Source organism: Scyliorhinus torazame, chromosome 7 (assembly GCF_047496885.1).
Source record: "Scyliorhinus torazame isolate Kashiwa2021f chromosome 7, sScyTor2.1, whole genome shotgun sequence".
Lineage (NCBI taxonomy): Eukaryota > Metazoa > Chordata > Chondrichthyes > Carcharhiniformes > Scyliorhinidae > Scyliorhinus > Scyliorhinus torazame.
This window is the reverse complement of record NC_092713.1, coordinates 63,534,609-63,561,144: the sequence shown is the minus strand read 5'-3', so window position 1 is coordinate 63,561,144 and position 26,536 is coordinate 63,534,609. Positions and strand designations below refer to the sequence as shown.

At 49.8% G+C, this 26,536-nt stretch overlaps 1 protein-coding gene across 2 annotated transcripts in view; it reads left to right on the top strand.

The window, feature by feature from the left end:
- The window catches only part of LOC140426265 (peroxiredoxin-1-like), a 155,301-nt gene that overhangs the window by 21,493 nt on the left and 107,272 nt on the right, over window positions 1–26,536 (top strand). For both annotated transcript variants that reach the window (XM_072510807.1, XM_072510808.1), the window contains exon 2: window positions 287–403. In XM_072510807.1, the coding sequence (XP_072366908.1) occupies window positions 298–403 (106 nt within the window). In that variant the 5' untranslated portion in view covers window positions 287–297. The remainder of the gene's footprint in view (window positions 1–286; window positions 404–26,536) is intronic.

Below are 26,536 nucleotides of genomic sequence, written 5' to 3'. Positions count from 1 at the left end.
ACACTTGCTAGTATTAATGGAATGCTGAATTCCTGTGTTTGATGTGTCTATTCAGACTGGCCAGAATTTTCCTGGTCCAGAAATTCCCACTGAAAGTCTTTTGGTTATTTTTTCAAAATTTTCCATCCCGCCACAACATTTCCTGTCATGGGTGGGACTGGAAGATCCTGGCCGATAACTGAGATTTAAACATTTATGTACTAGGCATTAAAGGCCATTCAGGGATTAAAATAATCTGTTTGATTAATTGAACATGGCTATATTTTAAAAATAATTATTTTTCAAGGTTGATTCAGAATGACTGCTGGAAAAGCTACGATTGGAAAGCTAGCCCCTGATTTTGAAGCTACTGCTGTAATGCCTAATGGACAATTTGAACAACTCAAACTGTCTAAATACAGAGGTAAGAATAATGACAGGGTTTTAGAGAGCATTATAAAACAATGTTTCAAAGATTTAAAATTTTCTTATATTTTGTAATAACTTGTCAAGTTGGGTAGGTTTGCATGTGGTCAGGGACCGCTGTTTACAAAGTGTCGGGAAGCTAGTAGCAACCCACCAACTTGTGCTTTTAACCTCAGCATAAATTTCAGCGAGTGGAAAAATCCCTTTAGAGCAAGTGGTTTGCAAATATAGACTTGAATTTTACCTGCGGGGGGGGGGAGGAGGTTGTTGGTTTAGTAATGGGCATGTGGTGAAATGCATGAAAAATGCATGTTATGGAAACCCAACATGATGGTGCTTATTTCTGGATTTTACAAGGGTGTGTTCCGAAGCGTGTGGGAAACATTTCAGTATGTAAATATCAAATAATTGTGCCTTTAACCTAGAATTCTGGCTGTAACAGCCAATGAACAGGTTGCTCAAGCTGCTAAACTGACCAGTGTCAAGGTGAGAGAACAGTCGGGACTCATTGATCAATGAAAGTGACAGGCTGGAATTCCTTTAAAGAATAAATCTGCATTGCCTCTTCCCTGCTTTTGAAAGCATGTTGTCACTGCTTCACAGATGATATCCAACTTTTTGAATGTTACTTCACCTAACTTTAACTTTACCAATTGGATCTGCACTTCTCAGCTGTCAGTCTTTGAAGAAGCTTGTGTTCTATATAATGGATGTCTGATGAAGGACAAGAAGAGCAGCCATATCAACACCACCAGCAGTAGTTGTCGTCTCTTCAGTCACATGCTATTACATAAGACAGAGGAAGCAGCTCTAGCTCTAGTTCTAAGGAGGCGATACCCTCGGCAAAGGGAATACAGACAGAGGATCGACTCCCTCAATATGATGGAGCAACAATGCCTCAGGAGACTGAGGATTTTAAGGCAGACCAGTGCTGACATCTGCAGTCTCCTGGAACAAATCTTCCTTCCAAGAGGGCCAGGTGGGCATACATTACCAATGGCTGTCAAAGTCGCCACAGCCCTGAATTTTATCGCCTTCATCTCTTCACAACTTCACAATTTACTGCCCCACATATGTCTCCCAGGTGACCAATGCTATGCTTACCAAAGCTGCTATTTCCATGTACTTTGACACTAATGAAGCCTGTCATGCATGGGGAACCCACATTTCCTGCAGTAGCTGTATTCCCACAGGGACACCTTTGTCATCTGCAGTTCCTTGAATCGAGGATTATAGGTGGGATTGTCCAGTTCCTCAGCTGTGTGTTTCTCGGTAGCACGCCGTTAGCTGATGGCGAGATTCTATCTTCCTGCCGCTTGCCAATGAAATTTCCCATTCTAACCACACTACGTCGTCGGGAAACCTGCGGGTGTGGTGCGCTGCTGGCGGGAAAAATGAAGAGCAACGACCGAAGAATTCCAGCCTATGTCCAGGGGTATACAGCTGCTGGAGTGCACCAGAGTGTCACACCAGCACCTCCAATCAGGGCTTTGGAGAGGAAAATGCAGACGATTCCAAACAGAATGACAGAATCTGTCACAGAATCTTTACAGTGCAGAAGGAGGCCATTTGGCCCATTGAGCCTGCACTGGCCTGAAAGAGCGCTTAACCTAGCTCCACTCCCTTTTGTAACCTCAATCGAATCTTCCCCCACCCCCTTTTCTGAAGGTTCATTCTAGACTCCAACCTGGGGACTGGGGGAGCCTGGTCTCCGTGTTTTAAATGGAGTTTTCATCAGCCATGCTGAGTAACCAGAACATAGGACCTGACAGACCGGCATACAAAATGCTCCCCCTTGAGAAATGATGATGCATTAACTTTCACCTTTCATCGTCAGAGTTTTTAATAATAGATCGCTAAGTTCAAACAGGATTTGCATCAGGTATGGGGATGAGAGTGGGAGACGTTAAAACAGGATTTCGATTGGGTTTGGGGATTACGGAAGAAACAGGCCAGGTGGGCGAACAAAGTTATTTTGCCACAACCCCCTTAAAGCTGACTGATTAGTGCAGCGTTCAGGTACGATTTGATGTTGAAAAATTGAGCAATTGGGCCTAGCGGTATGGGCGGCACAGTAACACAGTGGTTAGCACTATTTGTCACAGCACCAGGGTCCCAGGTTCGATTCTCGGCTTGGGTCACTGTCTGTGCGGAGTCTGCACGTTCTGCCAGTGTCTGTGGGTTTCCTCCGGGTGCTCCGGTTTCCTCCCACAAATCTCGAAAGACGTGCTGTTAGGTAACTTGGACATTCTAAATTCTCCGTCTGTCTACCCGAACAGGTGCTGGAATGTGGCGACTAGGGGATTTTCACAGTAACTTCATTGCAGTGTTAATGTAAGCCTACTTGTGACAATAAAGAATATTATTATTATTATTAACGGCTAACCAGAGCTCAGAGTTTATCCAGATCATTCACTGTAAAATCTGTTGGTTCAGCTTTTGCCGCTTTTCTGGGATGGGCTGTTTCTCACTTACTACCTCTTGCCATTTAGTGAACTCGTCCCTTTTTCCCATGAGATATTCATCTCCGTTGCCTACAGCAAAATCAGGGTACAAAATATTAAAACCCACTGGGACAGGGCTGCAGCATGCCTCTCCCTTCCTTGCTTTTATGGCCATACCAGAGCTTGCCTCTATATGAAAAAAAAGTGCATTTTTATTGGCACCGTTCACAATCTCAGGATTGGATTGGATTGGATTTATTTATTGTCATGTGTACCGAGGTACAGTGAAAGTATTTTTCTGCGAGCAGCTCAACAGATCATTAAGTACATGAAATGAAAAGGAAATAAAAGAAAATACAGAATAGGGCAACAGAAGGTACACAATGTAATTACATAAGCACTGGCATTGGATGAAGCATACAGGGGTGTAGTGTTAATGAGGTCAGTCCATAAGAGGGTCGTTTAGTAGTCTGGTAACAGCGGGGAAGAAGCTGCTTTTGAGTCTGTGTGTGTTCTCAGACTTCTGTATCTCCTGCCCGATGGAAGAAGTTGGAAGAGTGAGTAAGCAGGGTGGGAGGGGTCTTTGATTATGCTGCCCGCTTTCCCCAGGCAGCGGGAGGTGTAGATGGAGTCAATGGATGGGAGGCAGGTTCGTATGATGGACTGGGCTGTGTTCACAACTCCCTGAAGTTTCTTGCGGTTCTGGGCCGAGCAGTTGCTCACGATGTACAATGTACTCAACAGCCAATTAAATTATTTTAGATTATAGGCACTATTGTTGTAAATGCAGGAAATAGTTTTTTGGGGGGGGAATTGGAGGGGTGTGTTAGGAAGGAGTTGGGTTGTTAAGAATATTTGGTGTTAGAGGAGGTTGGAGGGAATGGGATGGAGGAGATGTTGAGGGGAATTCTCAGTGCAATACTCTCATTAATTGTCTGACTAGATATTAAATCTGTAAGATTGGTTTTGATTCTAATTCTCACTGCCTCCAGTATTGAAGCTACTTGTTTCCAGGAGTAACATATGCAGGGAGATTTGGCTTATTGATGGGAACAATCCGAACTGGAGGGAAATACTTGCAACCATGTGGGGCTTTGTGACTTATGATGCAGAGGCGGCCGGCACAGGGCCATGTCAAATGAATTCTATCTATGTTATTACGTTGGTAACAGGGTGACATTTATTCACAAGTTCCTGGAGCTTTAGTTCAGGCTTGACGGTAAGAGTTGGCTGAAATGTCTGGAGCTTGCAGTGTGGCTGTGAATCTGAACTGGGGAGGAGAAGTGGTGGCAGAGGGAAGGCCATGCCTCGGGTCTCAGGCCTCCTACTTCTGCAGCTGAATATCTCTGTGTCAATGTGCAATAGCAGCAACAGCAATAACCCTCTTGTACAGTTCCCTAACTGAAAGAAAACTGACCATACAACTTCCTGTACACAGCTTTTGCATAACCAGGTCTCATAGGGTCTTTGAAGCTCAAGGTTCCCAGGACCTGAAGCAGCATCAATATCTCCAAACACTTTGCTGCATTTGCAAAACTGAAGGTTAATGCGTTGGATCGTGATAGAACATTACAGCGCAGTACAGGCCCTTCGGCCCTCGATGTTGCGCCGACCTGTGAAACCACTCTAAAGCCCAGCTACACTATTCCCTTATCGTCCATATGTCTATCCAATGACCATTTGAATGTCCTTAGTGTTGGCGAGTCCACCACTGTTGCAGGCAGGGCATTCCACCCTCTTACTACTCTCTGAGTAAAGAACCTACCTCTGACATCTGTCATATCTATCTCCCCTCAATTTAAAGCTATGTCCCCTCGTGCTAGACATCACCATCCGAGGAAAAAGGCTCTCACTGTCCACTCTATCTAATCCTCTGATCATCTTGTATGCCTCAATTAAGTCACCTCTTAACCTTCTCTCTAACAAAAACAGTCTCAAGTCCCTCAGCCTTCCCTCATAAGATCTTCCCTCCATACCAGGCAACATTCTGGTAAATCTCCTCTGCACCTGTTCCAAAGCTTCCACATCCTTCCTATAATGCGGCGACCAGAATTGCACGCAATACTCCAAATGCGGCCACACCAGAGTTTTGTACAGCTGCAACATGACCTCATGGCTCCGAAACTCAATCCCTCTACCAATAAAAGCTAACCCACCGTACGCCTTCTTAACAACCCTCTCAACCTGGGTGGCAACTTTCAGGGATCTATGTACATGGACACCGAGATCTCTCTGCTCATCCACACTACCAAGAATCTTACCATTAGCCCAGTACTCTGTCTTCCTGTTATTCCTTCCAAAATGAAATCACCTCACACTTTTCTGCATTAAACTCCATTTGCCACCTCTCAGCCCAGTGCTGCAGCTTATCTATGTCCCTCTGTAACTTGTAACACCCTTCCGCACTGTCCACAACTCCACCGACTTTAGTATCATCTGCAAATTTACTCACCCATCCTTCTACGCCCTCCAGGTCATTTATGAAAATGACAAACAACAGTGGCCCCAAAACAGATCCTTGTGGTACACCACTAGTAACTGGACTCCAGTCTGAACATTTCCCATCAACCACCACCCTTTGTCTTCTTCCAGCTAGCCAATTTCTGATCCAAACTGCTAAATCGCCCTGAATCCCATGCCTCCGTATTTTCTGCAGTAGCCTACCGTGGAGAACCTTATCCTGTTTCTAACCTCAGCCCATACTACCTCAGTAGACGAGTCCTCATCAAACGTCCTTTCTGCCACCGTAATACTGTCCTTGACTAACAATGCCACCCCTCCCCCTCTTTTATCACCTTCCCTGAGCTTACTGAAATATCTAACCCCGGCACCTGCAACAACCATTCCTGTCCCTGCTCTATCCATGTCTCCGAAATGGCCACAACATTGAAGTCCCAGGTACCAACCCGTGCCGCAAGTTCACCCACCTTATTCCGGATACTCCTGGCATTGAAGAAGACACACTAAACCACCTTCCTGCCTGCCGGTACACTCCTGCAACTTTGAAACCTTACTCATGACCTCACTACTCTCAACCTCCTGTATACTGGAGCTACAATTCAGGTTCCCAATCCCCTGCTGAACTAGTTTAAACCCTCCCGAAGAGCACTAGCAAACCCCCCCCCCCCCCCCGGATATTGGTACCCCTCTGGTCCAGGTGTAGACCATCCCATTTGTAGAGGTCCCACCGACCCCAGAATGGGCCCCAATTATCCAGAAATCTGAAACCCTCCCTCCTGCACCATTTCTGTAGCCACGTGTTCAACTCCTCTCTCTCCCTATTCCTCGTCTCGCTAGCACGTGGTACGGGGAACTACCCAGAGATAATAACTCCGTTTGTCCTAGATCTAAGTTTCCACCCTAGCTCCCTGAATTTCTGCCTTACATCCCTATCCCTACCTATGTCGTTGGCACCTATGTGGATCACGACTTGGGGCTGCTCCCCCTCCCCCTTAAGGATCCCAAAATCACGATCCAAGACATCATGGACCCTGACACCTGGGAGGCAACACACCAACCGCGTGTCTCTCTCGTTCCCACGGAATCTCCTATCTATCCCCCTAACTATGGAGTCTCCAATGACTAATGCTCTACTCCTCTCCCCCCTTCCCTTCTGAGCAACAGGGACAGACTCTGTGCCAAGAGACCTGTACCCCATGGCTTACCCCTGGCAAGTCCCCCCCCCTAACAGTATCCAAAGCGGTACACTTGTTACTAAGGGGAACGTCCACAGGGGATCCCTGTACTGACTGCTTCCTCCCTGCCTCTCTCACCGTCACCCATCTATCTTTATTCTTTGGAGTAACTACATTGCGCAGGTCAAGAAGACACAGCCTGAGTGAGTGAGACACAGACAGAGTGAGAATTTGGTGCAGTGAGGTAACCAGGAAAGGTAAGTGGTTAATCTAATTTTGCTGTTTTTCAGTTAAAAGTGCAGTGTAGATTAGTGTCTGATTGGCTGAAGCTGCCCCCTCCCTAATTGCTGAGAGGCAGTTATCTGGCAGTCACCTGAGGCCTGTTAAGGGGCACAAAGGTACACATTGTATTCTTCTCTTTGAAGTTTTAGTGTGAGTCATCCTAAAGTCTGTATAAAAGACAGACAGAAAGCGCACTTAGTAAGCATTGCGCAGGTCAAGGAGACACAGCCTGAGTGAGTGAGACACAGACAGAGTGAGAATTTGGTAATTTGGTGCAGTGAGGTAATTTGGTGAAGAGTGGGAGAAGGTGCTTTTTCCCGACTGTTTTGTTCTCTCTCTTTCTTCGGGCCTAATTTTGGGAGCCGTTCGGAGGAGGAGGAGCAGTCTCTGTGAGTATAAAAACCTAACGGTAACTTCCTGTTTTCCAGGTTTTTTTTTCCAAAAGTGACATCAGAGGGAAGCTGTGATCTGATTGGTTGATAGCAAATCTGCCCCAAATTTTTTTAAAAACACAGCTAAACTCGTAAACTTAAATTAAACGAATTAATTAATTAGTGATGGCTGGTCAGGTGATGTGCTTGAGCTGCTTGATGTGGGAGCTGGCAGATCCCATTGCGAGCTACAGCGACCACATCTGCAGTCAGTGTTGGTTGCTCGAAGAGCTCCGGCTCAGAGTTGATGAGTTGGAGTCTGAGCTTCAAACACTGAGGCACATCCGGGAGGGGGAGACTTACCTGAACACTGTGTTTCAGGAGGCAGTCACACCTGTCAGAGTAAGTAGTTTAAATCCTGCCAGTGGCCAGGGACAGCAGGGTGTGACTGCAAGTCAGGCAGGTAAAGGGAACAAGCAGTCAGGAAGTCAGGAGCCTCAGCCCTTGACCCTGTCCAACAGGTATGAGGCACTTCCTCCCTGTGTGAATGGCGAACAGGGCTGCAGGAAGGATGAGTCAGCTGACCAAGGCACCATGGTTCAGCAGGCCATTCAAGGGGAGGGAGTAAATAGGCAAATTGTAGTTGTAGGGGATTCTATTATCAGGGGGATAGATAGTATCCTTTGTGAGCAGGATAAAGAGTCCCGCATGGTATGTTGCCTGCCCGGTGCTAGGGTGCGGGACATCTCTGGCCGGCTTGAAAGGATACTGGAGAGGGAGAGGGAGGATCCAGTTGTTGTGGTCCATGTCGGTACCAACAACATAGGCAAGTCTAGAAAAGAGGACCTGTTTAGAGATTATAAAGAGCTAGGATTCAAATTCAAAAGCAGGTCCTCAAGGGTCATAATCTCCGGATTACTGCCCGAGCCACGTGCAAAGTGGCATAGGGAGGCAAGAATAAGGGAAGTTAACACGTGGCTGAAAGAGTGGTGTGGGAAAGAGGGGTTCCTTTTCATGGGACACTGGCATCCGTTTTGGAACAGGGGGGACCTATACCGTTGGGATGGTCTCCACCTGAACCGAGCTGGGACCAGTGTTCTGGTGAAAAGAGTAAATAGGGTGGTCAATAGGACTTTAAACTAGAGATTGGGGGGGGGAAGGGAAAGTCAGGGAACCAAGAGGTGAAGTAATCAGTGGGAAGCGTAGCTGCTTCGGAATACAAAAAAGCACGAAAAGTCAGAACTCAGGAGAGGTTACGATAGTCCCCATCCCACAAAATATGACACAGTGTATGGAAAGGCTCAGTAAACCAAGGTCCAACACACGAAGAGAACAAAAAGGGACGGTCAATAGATAATTAAAGGTGCTATATTTAAATGCACGCAGTGTACGGAACAAGGTAGATGAGCTTGTGGCCCAGATTGTGTCTGGCAGGTATGATGTGGTAGGCATCACAGAGACGTGGTTGCAGGGGGTTCAGGACTGGCATTTAAACATCCAGGGATTCACAACCTATCGAAAAGACAGAGGTGGGCAGAGGGGGCGGGGTTGCCTTGTTAATTAGGAATGAAATTAAATCAATAGCACTAAACGACATAGGGTCAGATGATGTGGAGTCTGTGTGGGTAGAGTTGAGGAATCACAAAGGCAAAAAAACCATAATGGGAGTTATGTACAGGCCTCCTAACAGTGGTCAGGACCGGGGGCACAAAATGCACCACAAAATAGAAAGTGCATGTCAGAAAGGCAAGGTCACACTGATCATGGGGGACTTCAATATGCAGGTGGACTGGATAAATAATGCTGCCAGTGGACCCAAGGAAAGGGAATTCATTGAATGCTTACAGGAGGGCTTTTTGGAACAGCTTGTGATGGAGCCCACGAGGGAACAGGCCATTCTGGACTTAGTGTTATGTAATGAGCCAGACTTGATAAAAGATCTTAAAATAAGGGAACACTTAGGAGGCAGTGATCATAATATGGTAGAATTCAGTCTGTAATTTGAAAGAAAGAAGGTAGAATCAGATGTAAAGGTGTTACAGTTAAATAAAGGTAACTACAGGGGCATGAGGGAGGAACTGACGAAAATCGACTGGGAGCAGAGCCTAGTGGCAATGGCAGGAGTTTCTGGGAGTAATTGAGGACACAGTACAGAGGTTCATCCCAAAGAAAAGAAAGGTTATCAGGGGGGATTAGACAGCCATGGCTGACAAAGGAAGTTAGGGAATGCATCAAAGCAAAAGAGAAAGCCTATAATGTGGCAAAGAGTAGTGGGAAGTCAGAAGATTGGGAAGGCTACAAAAACAAACAGAGGATAACAAAGAGAGAAATAAGGGAAGAGAGGATCAATTATGAAGGTAGGCTAACCAGTAACATTAGGAATGAGAGTAAAAGTTTCTTTAAATACATTAAAAACAAACGGGAGGCAAAAGTAGATATTGGGCCGCTCCAAAATGACGCTGGTAATCTAGTGATGGGAGACAAGGAAATAGCTGAGGAACTAAATAAGTACTTTGCGTCAGTCTTCACAGTAGAAGACATGAGTAATATCCCAACAATTCCGGAGAGTCGGGGCAGAGTTGAATATGGTAGCCATCACAAAGGAGAAAGTGCTAGAGAAACTAAGAGGTCTAAAAATTGATAAATCTCCAGGCCCAGATGGGCTACATCCTAGAGTTCTAAAGGAGATAGCTGAAGAAATAGTGGAGGCGTTAGTTATGATCTTTTAAAAGTCACTGGAGTCAGGGAAAGTCCCAGAGGATTGGAAAATCGTTGTTGTAACCCCCCTGTTCAAGAAGGGATCAAGGAAAAAGATGGAAAATTATAGGCCAATTAGCCTAACCTCGGTTGTTGGCAAGATTCTAGAATCCATTGTTAAGGATGAGATTTCTAAATTCTTGGAAGTGCAGGGTCGGATTAGGACAAGTCAGCATGGATTTAGTAAGGGGAGGTCGTGCCTGACAAACCTGTCAGAGTTCTTTGAAGAGATAACAAATAGGTTAGACCAAGGAGAGCCAATGGATGTTATCTATCTTGACTTCCAAAAGGCCTTTGATAAGCTGCCTCACGGGAGACTGCTGAGTAAAATAAGGGCCCATGGTATTCGAGGCAAGGTACTAACATGGATTGACGATTGGCTGGCAGGCAGAAGGCAGAGAGTTGGGATAAAAGGTTCTTTTTTGGAATGGCAACCGGTGACGAGTGGTGTCCCGCAGGGTTCAGTGTTGGGGCCACAGCTGTTCTCTTTATATATTAACGATCTAGATGACGGGACTGGGGGCATTCTGGCTACGTTTGCCGATGATAAAAAGATAGGTGGAGGGGCAGGTAGTATGGAGGAGGTGGGGAGGCTGCAGAAAGATTTAGACAGTTTAGGAGAGTGGTCCAAGAAATGGTTGATGAAATTCAACGTGGGCAAGTGCGAGGTCTTGCACTTTGGAAAAAAGAATAGAGGCATGGACTATTTTCTAAACGGTGACAAAATTCATAATGCTGAAGTGCAAAGGGACTTGGGAGTCCTAGTCCAGGCTTCTCTAAAGGTAAACTTGCAGGTTGAGTCCGTAATCAAGAAAGCAAATGCAATGTTGTCATTTATCTCAAGAGGCTTGGAATATAAAAGCAGGGATGTACTTCTGAAGCTTTATAAAGCATTAGTTAGGCCCCATTTAGAATACTGTGAGCTATTTTGGGCCCCACACCTCAGGAAGGACATACTGGCACTGGAGCGGGTCCAGCGGAGATTCACACGGATGATCCCAGGAATGGTAGGCCTAACATACGATGAACGTCTGAGGATCCTGGGATTATATTCATTGGAGTTTAGGAGGTTGAGGGGAGATCTAATAGAAACTTACAAGATAATGAATGGCTTAGAAAGGGTGGACGTAGGGAAGTTGTTTCCATTAGCAGGGGAGACTAGGACCCGGGGGCACAGCCTTAGAATAAAAGGGAGTCACTTTAGGACAGAGATGAGGAGAAATTTCTTCAGCCAGAGAGTGGTGGGTCTGGAATTCATTGCCACAGAGGGCGGTGGAGGCCGGGACGTTGAGTGTCTTTAAGACAGAAGTTGATAAATTCTTGATTTCTCGAGGAATTAAGGGCTATGGAGAGAGAGCGGGTAAATGGAGTTGAAATCAGCCATGATTGAATGGTGGAGTGGACTCGATGGGCCGAATGGCCTTACTTCCGCTCCTATGTCTTATGGTCTTATGAAGCTTCTATCTATAACCACCTCTGCATCCCGGATGATCCGAAGTTCATCCAGCTCCAGCTCCAGTTCCCTAACGTGGTTTCTGAGGAGCTGGAGATGTGTGCACTTCCCACAGATGAAATCAGCAGGGACACTGACGGCGTCCCTCACCTCAAACATTCTGCAGGAGGAACATTGCAGTACCTTCCCTGCCATCCCATCCAGATAATAAAAAAAAGAGAGAAAGAGCTTACCTGTTATTCACTCTACCCCTTCGGTTAAAGGAGGTGGATGGCCTGAGGATGTGAAATGCATTATAATGTTTGTATTTCCTATTGACAGCTTCACATAGATTTACAGCACAAAAATAGGCCATTGGCCCCACCTCACCTTTGTTGGTTTTTATGTTCCACAGAAGCATTCTCCCACTGTAGAATGATAGAATTTCTGCAGTGCAGAAGAAGGCCATTTCGCCCATCGAGTTTGCACTGACCCTCTGAAAGAGCACCTACACATGGTCCCACTCCCCCACACTATCCCCATAACCCCACCTAATCTGCACATCGTTGGAAGCTAAGGGGCAATTTAGCATAACCAATCCACCTAACCTGTACATCTTTGGATTGTGGGAGGAAACCAGAGCAAAACCATACAGAGATGGGGAGAATGCACACTTCACACAGACAGTTACACAAAGCCGGAATTGAACCTGAGTCCTTGGCACAGTGAGGCAGCAGTGCTAACCGGCGTGCCCTTCCTGATCTTGACATTCAGTGGCACCACTATCAACATCCTGGGGATACCATGCACGGTAGCATAGTGGTTAGCACTATGGCTTCACACGCCGGGGTCCCAGGTTTGATTTCCGGCTTGGGTCACTGTACGGAGTCTGCGTGGGTTTCCTCCGGGTGCTCCGGTTTCCTCCACAAGTCCCGAAAGATGTGCTATTAGGTAATTTGGACATTCTGAATTCTCCCCCAGTGTACACGAACAGACGCCAGAATGTGGTGACTACGGGCTTTTCACGGTAACTTCATTGCAGTGTTAATGTAAACCTACTTGTGACAATGAAGGTTATTAATAACCCTCACGAGACCCACGGGGATGACCCAATTGATCTCCATGGCGGTGCTCGTGGAATACGAGTTCCCCCGCTGAGAGGTGGAAGCCAGCAGCTGGCCTCGTGAAACCAACATTTAAAAGCTGGGCTGGATTGGGACCAGCATCATTGGTAGTCCCGGCTGGGACCTACGTGCTGTATGCCGTGTTGATGCTTTTACTTTGCCTTAAGAGTAAACCTGTGTTTCTATCACCTTGAGACTCCTGAAAATTTTATACTGGTGATGTGGAAAAACTCTGGCTACGATTCTGGACGTCTGGATCACACTTGAATTCCTCAGCACATGAGCAAAGTCAGCAAATTTTAAAATGCTACTTTTTGGAAGACTTGAGCTTTCAGCACAGACGTGGAAGATTGGGCCCACTATACTGAATGGATGTAGTATTTCTTCCAGGAGACGACCGACAAAAGGTAATACTGCAGATCCCCAACTTTCAGAGGATCAAAAGCCTTACCTACCCGGCAATCCTTGATTCAAAGATCTTTAACTCACTGGTAGTGCTTGTTGCAGACCATTACAACCCCAAACCGTTGGTGATCATGCAAAGGTACTGGTTCAACGCAGCCGGGTGGGACTTCCAGTGGCGGCCACAGAGAGTGGTCGCACATTTGGTGACTCCCGCTCAAGGTGGATTTTGTTGATCTTTCCCCACCCATACGGGGGCATTTTGAGTACAAAATGTGTGAGTGCCTCGGGAAGGTAATACTCTGGTGAGATCGGGTATGGATCAGAGGACGAGATGTGAAGCTGGAGCAGGAAAGTTTTTGTGGTGTGCCACAGGTTAAGATGCGGGAGGGCAAGGGAGCAGTGCTGCCCGCCAATTAGACCATAAGACATAGGAGCAGAATTCGGCCACTCGGCCCATCGAGTCTGCTCCGCCATTCAATCATGGCTGATATTTTTCTCATCCCCATTCTCCTATTGCTCCCCATAACCCTGATCCCCTTATTAATCAAGAACCTATCTATCCCTGTCTTAAAGCACTCAGTGATTTGGCCTCCACAACCTTCTGCGGCAAAGAGTTCCATAGATTCACCACCCTCTGGCTGGAGAAATTCCTCCTCAAATCTGTTTTAAAGGATCGTCCCTTTAGTCTGAGATTGTGCCCTCTGGTTCTAGTTTTTCCTACAAGTGGAAACATTCTCTCCAAGTCCACTCTATCCAGGCCTCGCTGTATCCTGTAAGTTTCAATAAGATCCCCCCCTCATTCTTCTAAACTAAAATGAGTACAGTCCCGTAGTCCTCAGTCATTCCTCATATGACAAGCTCTTCATTCCAGCCCAGTGGTCGATGGAGCAGCTGGTGGAGTTTTGAAATAACAAATTCCAGCTGCAGAGAAGGGAGCCCTCGGAAGACCTGGCTACGGTGGTGGAACTGTTCAGAGCAGCGATTGAGAAAGTGGGGAAGAAGTTGGAGGCTCAGGGCCTGGCGATTCAGAAGGTGGAAGAGGCAGTGGGGGAGCTTGAGGAATTCATGGCCTCGCTGGAGACAGGGTTGGGGATGGTTGTGGACAAACGAGGCTGAGAAAGAAATTGGAGCAATCGCTCCAGACGACAGAATTTGAGGATAGTCAGCATGGCTGAGGGCATTGAGGGAGCAGGGTCTGCCAAGTATGAGGCAAGGATGCTGGGGGAGGGGGCCTTTGACCGGCCCCTCGAGGTGGATTGGGTGCAGAGGGTGCTGAGGAGGAGGCCGCAGGTGGGGGTGCCACCGAGGGTAATGGTGGTGCAGCTGCACCGTTTCTTGGACTTGGAAAAGATTTTGAAATCGGTGAGGCAGACCAGGAGGTGCACCTGGGAAGCGAGTGAGCTGCGCGTCTACCAAGATCTGGGTGCGGAGTTGGCGGAGAGGAGAGCCGGATTCAACTGTGTAAAAACTGCCCTCTTCAAGAAGGGAGTGAAGTTTTGTGTTTTATACCTTGTACAGTTGTGGATGACTCACCAGAAGCAGGAGTTTTATTTTTACTCGGCAAAGGAGGCGATGGACTTCATGAGGGATCATGATCTGGGAGGAGTGTGATGACACTGAACTTTGGAGAGGAGCTTTGTATTAATAAGTTCATAAGATATAGGAGCAGAATTAGGCCATTTGGCCCATCACGTCTGCTCCGCCATTCGATCATGGCTGATCTCATCCTGGCCTTAACTGAGGAGTTTCTCCTCAACTCCGTTTTAAATTTGCTACCTCTTATCCTAAGACTGTGACTTCTCGTCCGAGAATGCCCCACAAGAGGAAGCAGCTGGTCCACGTCTACTTTATCCATACCTTTATCATCTTATACGAACTCAATTTTATCTCCTCATTCTTCTAAACTCTAGAGAGTATCAGTCGAAACTGTTCACTCTCTCCTCATATTTATGGTAGAATGTTTGGTCTGGGTTTCGACGGGGTGGCGGCGATGGTGAGTGTGCCTTTTGTTCTTCTTCGTTAGCTGGTGGGAGTTGCGGGGGGAGGTTAGAGGTCTTGGGCAGTAATCACCATGCTAGCTGGGCGGGCTAGTTAACGGAAGTGAAGTGGTTGGGTCGTCAGGAGGAAGGTGTGGGGGAGGTGGGTAATGGGGCTGGCTCTTTGTTTGGAGGTGGAGGGGAGGGTTGCTGACATGTGTGGTGCAATTGGGAAGGAAGAAATAGCAGTGGACATCCGAGGGTGGGCCTGGAGGGGAGCGGGATGCAGGCAGGGGACTGGCTCTAGAAGGGGTATGGCTGATCGGCAGTGGGGTCGGCAGGGAGCCCCCCGACCAGACTGGTCACATGGAACGTTGAATGGGCTGGTTAAACGGTCACGTGTGTTCACGCATCTGAGGAGTCTGAAGATGGACGTGGCGCTTTTACAGGGGACACACCTGAAATTGGGGGATCAGATGAGGCTGAGAAGGGGATGGGTGGGACAGGAGTTTCACTCCGGGCTGGATATGAAGACGAGGGGAGTGGCGGTGTTGATCATTAAGAGGGTGGCATTTGAGGTGGGGAGCATTGTGGCCGATCCGGAGGGGGTAGGTATGTGGTGGTTGGGAAGCCGGTGGCCCTGGTAAACGTTTATGCCCCGAATTTGGATGATGTGAATTTGATGAGGTTGGTGTTGGGGAAGATTCCGGATTTAGATACGCACCGGTTGATTATGGGGGGTGGGAGGAGTGGATTTTAATGCTGTCCTGGACCCAAGCCTGGTCCGGTTGAACCTGAAGTCATTGAGAGGGCTGGCAGTGGCTAGGGAGCAGAGGGGGTTCATGGAATGCATGGGGGGCAGGGGGGCAGCCGACCCGCGGAGCTTTGGGAGGCCGTGGGAAGTGCACCTGGCTATTCCCGGGTCGACTTTTTTGTAATGGACAGGGGTGGGGTATTCAGCGATTGTGGTCTCTGACCACGCGCCGTATTGGGTGGATTTGCGGGTGGTTCGTGTGGTGATATGCATCACTGAAAATACACAAGGGGTTAATGTATATACAATAAGACTAAGTAAACACTAGAGGGATCACCAGAGACATCATGACATGCAGACATACAGCTAATGAACACATAGAATAGGACATGACCAATGGGCAGTCAAGACACCCAGAGGTGACACTACCACAAGGGGGCTACCCATATAAAAGGACAGTGCACACATGCTCTTTCTCTTTCCACAGGCGACACTCAGAGAGAATGACAGGGGCAGATCGGAAGCATCACACCCACTGCATGGCTTAAAGCAGACTGGTTAGTTAGACTGCGTTCCTATAGCAAGATTAGCAGGAGAGTCAAACGCAAGTAGGAGAATTGTTAACTGTTCAATAAATGTGTTAAACCTATCTCCCAAGTCTGAACCTTCCTTTGTCAGAGCATACATCAAGGAAGCAGCTTATGCTACATGAAGAAGCATAATACAACAGTTCGGGGGAGGCCCAACGGCCGCAGTTGAGGTTAGATGTAGGGCTGTTGGCAAATGATAAGTTGTGTGAGCGGGTGAGGGCTGCCATACGGGGTGTGTGGAACTGAATGATAAGGGGGATATACAGCTGCCATGTTGTGGGAGGCACTCATGGCTGTAGTTGGAGGAGTTTATTTCGATTCGGGCACATAGGGAGAGGGTGGAGCAGGAGGAGAGGCAAGGCTGATCGATGTGACCTTGAGGGTGAATAGGAGGTACTTGGGTGGCGCCGGGCGAGGGGTTGCTGAAGGAGAGGCTGAAGCTCCAGATGGATTTTGGGTTAGTATATATGGGGAAGGGGGGGTAGGGCAGTTGCGGAGGGCCAGGCGGACAGTTTATGAGTACGGGGAGAAGGCGAGTAGGATGCTGGCCCATCAGTTGAGAAAGCAGGCAGCGGCAAGGGAGATTGGTAGAGTGACGGACAAGGGAGGTAAAGTGGTGATGGACCTGGAGGGGGCGAATGGGGTATTTGAGACATTTTATAGGAGGCTCCATGAGTCGGAGCCCCCGATGGCAGAAGAGGGAATGAGGCGGTTCCTGGATGGGTTGGAGTTTCCCAAGGTGGGGGAGGGGCCGGTTCAGGGGCTGGAGGCTCCGATTGGGTTGCGGGAGCTGATGAATGGCATGGTTAAGGCCCCGGGCTTGGACGGGTTCCCAGTCGAGTTTTATAAAAAGCTTGTGGTGGAGCTGGGGCTAATGATGGTGAGGGCGTAAAATGAGGTGAGGGAGAGGGGGAACTCGACCCTGCGTTACCGCAGGCTACCATCTTCCTGATTCTAAGATAAGGACCCAGAGCAATGTGAGTCGTACCCTCTGATATAGTTATTGAATGTCGATGCTAAGCTTTGCGCGAAGGTGCTTGCATTGCAAATTGAGGACCGTGTGTCGGTGTTGATTGGGGAGGATCAGACGATTTTGTGAAAGGAAGACAGTTGTCAGCAAATGTGCGGAAGTTACTTAATGTGATTATGATACCCTTGGGGGGGGTGGGGGACGGGACGGAACGGATGGACAGGAGAGGAGGTTGAGGTAGTGGTGGCGATGAATGCAGGGACGACTTTTGATCGTGGGGAGTGGGCATATTTGAGGTGCTGCGGCAGTTTGGGATCGGATAGGGTTTTGTGGATTGGGTCCAGTTGCTGTATAAGGTGCCGGTGACAAGTGTGCGGATGAACTAAGTGAGTTTGGGGTACTTTGGGCTACACCTTGGGATGAAGCAAGGGTACCCACTCTCCCCGTTGCTTTTTGCCTTGGCGATAGACCATTGGCAATAGTGCTTAGGGCATCGAGGGATTGAGCGGGGAGTGCCGAGCATAGGGTTTAATTGTACGCAGATTGGTGTAGTGGTTAGCACTGCTGCCTCCCGGCGCCGAGGCCCCAGGTTCGATCCCGGCTCTGGGTCACTGTCCATATGGAGTTTGCACATTCTCCCTGTGTTTGCGTGGGATTCGCCCCCACAACCCAAAGATGTGCAGCGTAGGTGGAATGGCCACGCTAAATAGCCCCTTCATTGGATAAAATGAATTAGGTACTCTTAAAAAAATTTTTTTTTAATTGGACGCGGATGACCTGTTATATATTTTGGACCTGTTGGGCTGCCTCGGGGGTGGGGGGGGGGGGGGGGGGGGGGGGCGGGGGGGTTATGGAGGCTTTAGGGGAATTCAGCCAGTTTTCAGGATATGAGTTAAACATGGGAAAGAGTGAGGTGTTCTTGATCAATACCAGATGGCAGGAAAGGAGGGTAGGGGAGTTGCCGTTCAGGGTGGTGGGGGTGAGCTTGGTATCCAGGTGGTGTGGAACTGGGCCCAGCTGCATAGATTGAACATGGCCCGAGTGGTGGAGGGGATGAAGGTAGATTTTAAGAGGTGGGACGTTTTGCCGTTGTTGCTGTCTGGGCGGGTGCAGACAGTGAAAATGACAGTGCTGCCTAGGTTTCTATTTGTGTTACAGAACCTCCCTATCTTTGTCCCAGGGAGGCGCCCTGATGGAGGATGTTAAGTGCAAATGGGAGGAGGAGCTGGGAGAGGAGGTGGGGGCTGGAACATGGGCTGAGCCCTTGTGGAGGATGAATGCGTCCTTGTCGTGTGCGAGGTTAAGCCTCATCCAGTTTAAAGTGGTTCATTGGACCCACATGATTGTGGCAAGGATGAACAAGTTTTTTGAGGGGGTGGAAGATAGGTGTGAGCAGTGCGTGGGAGGGGGGGTTGTGTGAATCGGGCCCACATGTTCTGGACGCATCAAAGACTAAGGGGGTTCTAGCAGGGATTCTCAGATGTTCTCAGGGGCATGGTAGCATAGTTGTTAGTACAGTTGTTTCACAGCTTCAGGGTCCCAGGTTCGATTCCCGGCTTGGGTCACTGTCTGTGTGGAGTTTACACTTTCTCCCCGTGTCTGCGTGGATTTCCTCCTGGTGCTCCGGTTTCCTCCCACAGTTCAAAGATGTGCAGGTTAGGTAGATTGGCCATGCTACATTGCCCTTAGTGTCCAAAAAGGTTGGGTGGGGTTACGGGGATAGCGTAGAGGTGTAGGGTGCTCGTTCCAAAGGGGCGATGCAGATTCGATGGGCCGAATGGCCTCCTTCTGCACTGTAAATTCTATGAAATCTATGTTATGTCCGAGGTTCCAGGTGTGAGGGTGGCCCCAATTGCGATATTTGGTGTGTTGGAAGACCCGGGGGTGAGGCCAATGTATTGGTCTTTGCCTCCCTGATAGCCTGGAAACAGATTTTGTTGTGTTCGCGGGACGCGGAGCCATCGAGGCAGTGGTGTGGATGAGCAACCTGGCAGAACTTCTGAGGTTGGAGAAGATTAAATTTGCTCTGCATGGGTGGGTTGAAGGGTTTTCGCGGAGGTGTAAACCATTTATTGATTTCTTCAAGGAGCATTGAGGGGTCAGCATGGGGTGGGGCTTTTTTTTGGGGGGGAAAGGGGCTTAAAATGGGGAAGACAGGGCGTGGCTAGGGGTTCGTGTCAGGGTCGGGGGTCTATGGTTTATTGGGTTGATGTTATGTTCTTCTGGGCTTTTCACAGTAACTTCATTGAAATCTACTTGTGACAATAAGCGATTATTATTAGTCTGTATATTGCCATGTTAGAGTATCTAAGAAATGGGTGTTTATCAAATAGCTGTAGTGGATGTACCTTTAAGAAATGGGTGTTTATCAAATAGCTGCAGTGATGTCAGAGTGTGGGTGGAGTTGGGCTGGATGTCTTTCACTTTTGATTTTGAGCAGGCAGCTACAGTGTGTTTTAGTTTCGTTTTGGAGAGCTGGATAGCTGCAGGCAAAGCAAGCGGCTGTATAATGATCTCTCTCCACAAGCTACAGATTGTCTTCAGCTCATTTGAGGATTTCAGAATAATACCTGTTTCTGTAGAGAATTTAAACCTGCTGGCTTTGAAAAGGGTTTAACATATGGATGTTGTTAGGAAAGTTATGACGGGTTACTTATAGAATATTGTATCTGTGGGGATTATTGGTGTTGATAGTTGTTAAGATGTCTACTGTGGGTCTTTAAAGTGTTAACTGGATTCATAAATAAACATTATAGTTTTGTTTTAAAAGTACTTTAGATCTCTGTTGCATCATACCTGTATAGTAGGCCCTTGTGTTCCCCATAACCACAATCTATTAAAGGTTGTGGGTCAGGTGAACTCCATGATACACTTTGGGGTTCTCTAAACCCTGGCCCATAACAATATTTATATTTCTGTTGAAAAGCCTTGAATACATTTTTTAAAAGTCACAGCTGGGTGAGCCCCAGGGGAATTAACCCGGATTTCCTGATGTGCCTTCACAAGCTGGCCGGGCATTGCGACTACTGACTATCCCTCCCAGAGATGTTTCAAAACTGCCTAGTGTGCGGCATTAATAATGTTGATAACCCAACAAAAGTGTTGGCAGAACCTTTATGGACTTAAAAAGGGCCATGGAATTATCCCTCTCACTTGAAAACGTGGAAAAGGGAGTCTAGGAACTCCAGGGCTCCATGGATATGGATGTACATAGCATTGACCACCCCCCATTCCGGCAAGAAACACCCCCTCAAAGTGATGGTCAGTACCTTTGGCCAAGAGCCACCGCAGCCCGATGAGACATCTCTCTTGAGGTCTTGGAAGAAGGCTCGCAACGGTGTGGTGCACTTGCAGTCGCAGGAACTTTGGGGGCTGAAAACGCATAAGCAAAAGCCCTGGTCGGGTGACACAACTACCCAGAGCCAGGGCTGTACACTTAGCACCACCCTGTGTGGATGATTGTATGCAACTAAATTGCATTATTGCACCAAAAGTAGCCCCCCGTTAAGATCAACATCCAGGTAAACGGCCATCTATTAGAGATGGAAATAGATACAGGGGCTGCTGCCTTGGTCATTGGACAACAAACGTACCGGAGAATTCATACTGGGATCCAGCACTTGGGCCTAAGGGACACTAAGGCACAGTTGGCGACATATACTGGGATAAGACGACTCCGGTTACTTACGGGCAACAATCAGTTCACCTGCCACTGATAGTGGTGCAGAGGCCTGGAACCAGTCATTTGGGTCGTGACTGGTTACACAGACTCTGCCTAGACTGGCAACAGATCTTTAGAATGTGTGCAGGCAGATTATATGAGGTCCTGGGAACCCGGACATTTTCCAAGATTGTTTATGGAAGATAATGGGAGCCATGACCAAAATTTACGTGGACCCAGAGGCTCAACCCAAATATTTCAGGGCTCGCCCCATTCCATACACCCTACTGTTGAAAGAGGATGACAAGCTCAGTTGACTAGAGAACTTGGGGATTATTCACCCAGTACATTTCGCAGAATGGGCAGTGTCATAACCCCCATGAGGCCCACTGGGAAACCATTATCGATCTCCCCGTGGGGCTCCCCAGTATGAGCTTCCCAGGCCCGCCCAACTAAGCTGGCCTGAGCAGGGACCAACATGTTGGTTGTTGCAACGGGAACTGTGATTATAGACAATTACTGCCGTTGGCAGATTATTGTTGAAAGTAAAATAAATCTTTTCCTTCCTTCCGCTGGTGTCCTTGGTCATTAAACTAGCGATGAGGAAAATGGAAACTCAGGACTCGCTTTTCAAACCGCCCAGCTACCCTGGACGACAACTGTGCAGAAAAGTGAGGATATAAGGTTTGAAAATGCCGCTGTTCAGTAAGCTAGGGGCCTTTGACGGGGGCCTGCAAGATTGGGGCCAATACTTAGAACGCATGAGGTATTTCTTTCATGTCAATGGTACCTTTGGGGAAGACCATCAAAAAGTGATTTTCCTGGGGCTTACCCACATGGCGGATGCACAGTTGGTGGCCATGTTGGGTGTCCCCTGGACAAAGGAAAACCCCAGAGGGCAGGAACCCGACCGCATGGGGAGAGCAGTTACAGCGGCCATCTTGACAGCCCCCTAACAAAGTGAAACCCCGGAGTGCAGGGGCCTGTTCACCAGGTAAGTATGGTTAATCCCACAGGAGCAGGGGGGACAAAAAACCCCCACCAGGATAGTCACCTGGAACGTCAGGGGACTTAGCGTCCCAGTGGAAAGATCCAGCGTCTTCTCCCACCTAAGAACCATGTGATGCACTATCAATTACGACGAGACGAGAGTAGAGAGTAATCGAGGCTTTATTACGCAGCGTTGTGGAGCCTCCCACAGCTGCTGCCGAAATGGCTGCAGCTCGGAGAGCCCACACATTTATACTCCGCCTACTGGGCGGAGCCAGCAGGCAGGGATCTACCCCCGTACCTGTAGTACAGGGGCCTTACCGTAATACCCTTGTATGCAGTATATACAATACAACAGTGGTGACTACCACATTCACCCCCTGTTAAAAAAGAGTCCAGCGGGGGTGGTGGAAAACTATTTACATACAGGTCGTTTAAAATTTTAGAAAGAGTTTACAAATTTAGACGATCGGGCGCCTTGATCCGTCGTTGCGAGCACCGCAGTTCTGGTGGTGATTCAGGCGTCGGTTCGGTCGTCGGTGACTCCGGGAGCGTGTCGACCTCATCTTCATCCCCGGGTGGGACCAAGAGGAGGACGGATAGTCCTCGAGCGGGGGCTGCGGTGGGGTGCGCCGGGGGGTATGGAGGATGGCGCCGGGGCAGCAGTGGGGGGGACTGTGTGTGGACCCGGCTGGCGCCAGGTCCCTGAGGGAGACTGTGTTTTGGCGGCTGTCGGGATACGCTACGTAGGCGTACTGCGGGTTCGCGTGGAGTAGCTGTACCCTCTCAACCAACGGGTCCACCTTGTGGTGCCGCACGTGCTTGCGGAGAAGAACGGGTCCTGGAGCTGCCAGCCACGTTGGGAGCGAAACCCTGGAGGTGGACGTCCTGGGGAAGGCAAGGAGACATTCATGGGGAGTTTCGTTAGTCGCAGTGCAAAGGAGTGACCGAATGGAGTGGAGGGCGTCGGGGAGGACCTCCTGCCAGCGGGAGACCGGGAGATTTCTGGACCGTAGGGCCAGCCGGACGGTCTTCCAGACCGTCCCGTTCTCCCTCTCCACCTGCCCGTTTCCCCAGGGGTTGTAGCTGGTCGTCCTGCTCGAGGCAATGCCCCGTTGAGCAGGTACTGGCTCAGCTCACCGCTCATAAATGAGGATCCCCGGTCGCTGTGGACGTAGGCGGGGAAACTGAAGAGAGCGAACATGGTGTTGAGGGCTTTGATGACGGTGGCAGACGTCATATCGGGGCATGGGATGGCGAAGGGGACTCTGGACTATTCGTTGACTACATTAAGAAAGTACGTGTTGCGGTCGGTGGAGGGGAGGGACCATTTGAAGTCCACGCTGAGGCGTTCAAAGTGGCAGGAGGCCTTCAGCAGGCGCGCACGGTCTAGCCGGTAGAAGTGCGGTTTACACTCCGCGCAGACCTGGCAGTCTCTGGTGATAGCCCTGACTTCCTCGATGGAGTAGGGCAGATTGCGGGTCTTTATGAAATAATAAAAGCAGGTGACCCCTGGGTGACAGAGATCATCATGCAGGGTCCGGAGTCGGTCCACTTGTGCGCTGGCACATGCACCTCGGGATAGGCCATCGGGGGACTCATTGAGCTTACCGGGGCGATACAAAATCTCGTAATTGTAGGTGGAGAGCTTGATCCTCCACCTCAAGATCTTATCATTTTCGATCTTACCGCGCTGTGTGTTAAACAGGAAGGCAACCGACCATTGGTCAGTGAGGTGAGTGAATCTCCTGCTGGCCAGGTAATGCCTCCAATGCTGCACAGCTTCAACGATAGCTTGGGCCTCCTTTTCGACAGAGATGTGCTGAATTTCGGAGGCATGGAGAGTGCGGGAAAAGAATGCCATGGGCCTGCCTACCTGGTTGAGGGTGGTGGCCAGTGCGACGCCTGATGCATTGCTGTCGACTTGGAATGGGAGCGTCTCGTCGACCGCGTGCATTGCGGCCGTGGCGATGTCAGTCTTGATACGTTTGAAGGCCTGGTGAACCTCGGCCGTCAGTGGGAAAACGGTGGAGTGGATGAGTGGGGTGGGCCTTGTCTGCATAGTACGGACTCACTGGGCGTAGTATGAGAAGAACCCCAGGCATCGTTTGAGGACCTTGGGGCAGTGGGGAAGGGGGAGTTCCATGAGGTGGCGCATGCGATCCGGGCCGGGCCCTAGAACTCCATTCTGAACCACATAGCCATGGATGGCTAATCGGTTTGTGCTGAACACGCACTTCTTGTTGTAGGTTAGGTTGAAGAGTTTGGCGGTGTGGAGGAATTTGGAAAGGTTACCGTTGTGGTCCTGCTGGTCGTAGCCGCAGATGGTGACGTTATCCAGGTACGGGAACGTGGCCTGCAGTCCGTACCGGTCAACCATTTGGTCCATCTCCCGTTGGAAGACCGAGACCCCGTTAGTGACGCCGAAGGGAACCCTAAGGAAGTGGTAAAGGCGGCCATCACCTTCAAACGCGGTGTACTGGCGGTCCACCTTACGAATGGGGAGCTGGTGGTAGGCAGATTTCAGGTCCACTGTCGAGAAGACACGGTACTATGCAATCTGATTGACCATGTCAGATATGCGTGGGAGGGGGTACGCGTCGAGCTGCGTGTACCGATTGATGGTCTGACTGTAGTCAACGACCATCCTGTTTTTTCCCCCCAGTTTTCACCACCACCAGTTGGGCTCTCCAGGGGCTGTTGCTGGCCTCGATGATACCTTCCCGCAGCAGCCGCTGGACCTCCGACCTGATGAAGGTCCTGTCCTGGGCACTGTACCGTCTGCTCCTGGTGGCGACGGGTTTGCAATCCGAGGTGAGGTTTGCAAACAGGGACGGTGGGTCGACCTTAAGGGTCGTGAGACCGCAGACAGTAAGGGGTGGTAGGGGCCCGCCAAATTTCAGGGTTAGGCTCTGGAGGTTGCACTGGAAGTCCAGGCCGAGTAGCAAGGCAGCGCAGAGGTTGGGGAGGACGTAGAGCCGGAAGCCGCTGAACTCTATGCCCTTGGTGGTGAGGGTGGCAGTGCAATACCCCCGGATGGCTACGGAGTGGGATCCGGAGGCCAGGGAGATTCTCTGGTTTATGGGGTGTACCGTGAGGGAGCAGCTCCTTACCGTATCGGGGTGGATGAAGCTCTCCGTGCTCCCGGAGTCCAGAAGGCAGGGTATCTTGTGCCCGTTGATCTTCACTGTCGTTGACGCGGTCGCGAGGATGTGCGGTTGGGACTGGTCGATCATGATGGAGGCCAGACGTGGCTGGTCGGCGGCGGTTGCAGGCGATTGAGCGGCCCGAAGAGGTGCCCGACGAGCAGGGGTCCTGAGGCGGGGAAGATGGCGGCGATCACGGGCCGCACGTGTCCTGAGGCAGGCAAGTGGCGGCGCCCACGGGCCGCACGTGTTGTGATGCGAGCAAGATGGCGGCTCCCACGGTCCGCAAGTGTTGTGAGGGGAGCAAGATGGCGGCACCTACGGGCCGCACGTGGTCTGAGGCGAGGAAGATGGCGGCGCCCACGGGTCGCATGTGGGGGGGGGGTGCAGGGACAATAGCGGCGATCGAGCGGCCTGGCACACAGCAGCGAAATGTCCTTTCTTCCCGCAGGCTTTGCAGAGCGCGCTCCGTGCCGGGCAGCGCTACCGGAGGGGTTTTGACTGTCCGCAGAAGTAGCACTTGGGTCCCCCCCGGGGTTGGTTGGCTGCCGCGCCGCGCAGGCCTGGGGTTGGCTGTGGGAGGTCGCTGCTGGGGTCCACGGTGGGTTGTTTGCTGGTGGGGTCCACGATGCGCAGGAGGGGTGGGCCGTGCGGTCGGGGGCATTCGTCTGTATATTGCGTGAGGCGACTGAGCGAGAGCGCTAGTTTCTTGGTCGCCGCGAGGTGACGGTAGCCTCTTCTAAGAGGCGCTGGCAGATGTAGGCCGGCCCTGTGCCTGTAACGAACGCGTCTCTAAGTAGCAGGTGAGAATGTTCAGCAGCCGAAACAGCCTGGCAATCACAGTCTCTTACCAGGAGGTGCAGGACACGCCAGAAATCTTCCACAGACTCACCGGGGAGTTGATGCCGCGTGGACAGGAGGTGCCTGGTGTAGATTTTGTTAGTCTGCTGTGTGTAGTTCTCCTTCAGTAGCGCCATGGCCTCAGCGTAGGTCGGAGCGTCCCGAATGAGGGGAAAAATATCGGAGCTCAGCCGTGTGTAGAGGATCTGGAGCTTCTGTGCCTCTGGGGGTGGTTCAGTCACAGACCCAATGTATGCTTCAAAGCAAGCTAGTCAATGTGCGAAGGCCGACTTGGCGTTGTCTGCTTGAGGGTGCAGCTGCAGGCGATCCGGCTTGATGCCGAGATCCATTGTTGTAAAGTCTCTGTGCAATAAAATGATGCACTATCAATTACGACGAGACGAGAGTGCAGAGTAATTGAGGCTTTATTACGCAGAGATGTGGAGCCTCCCGCAGCTGCTGCCGAAATGGCTGCAGCTCGGAGAGCCCACGCATTTATACTCCGCCTACTGGGCGGAGCCAGCAGGCAAGGATCTACCCCCGTACCTGTAGTACAGGGGCCTTACCGTGATACCCTCGTATGCAGTATATACAATACAACAGTGGTTACTACCACACCATGAAAGCCGACATAATCTTCCTCCAAGAGACACAACTGAGAGAGCAGGACAGAGTGCGCATAAGGAAGGGCTGGGTGGGACAGACCTACCATTCCTGCTACGGGACGAGAGCCAGGGAGGGTGGCAATACTGAT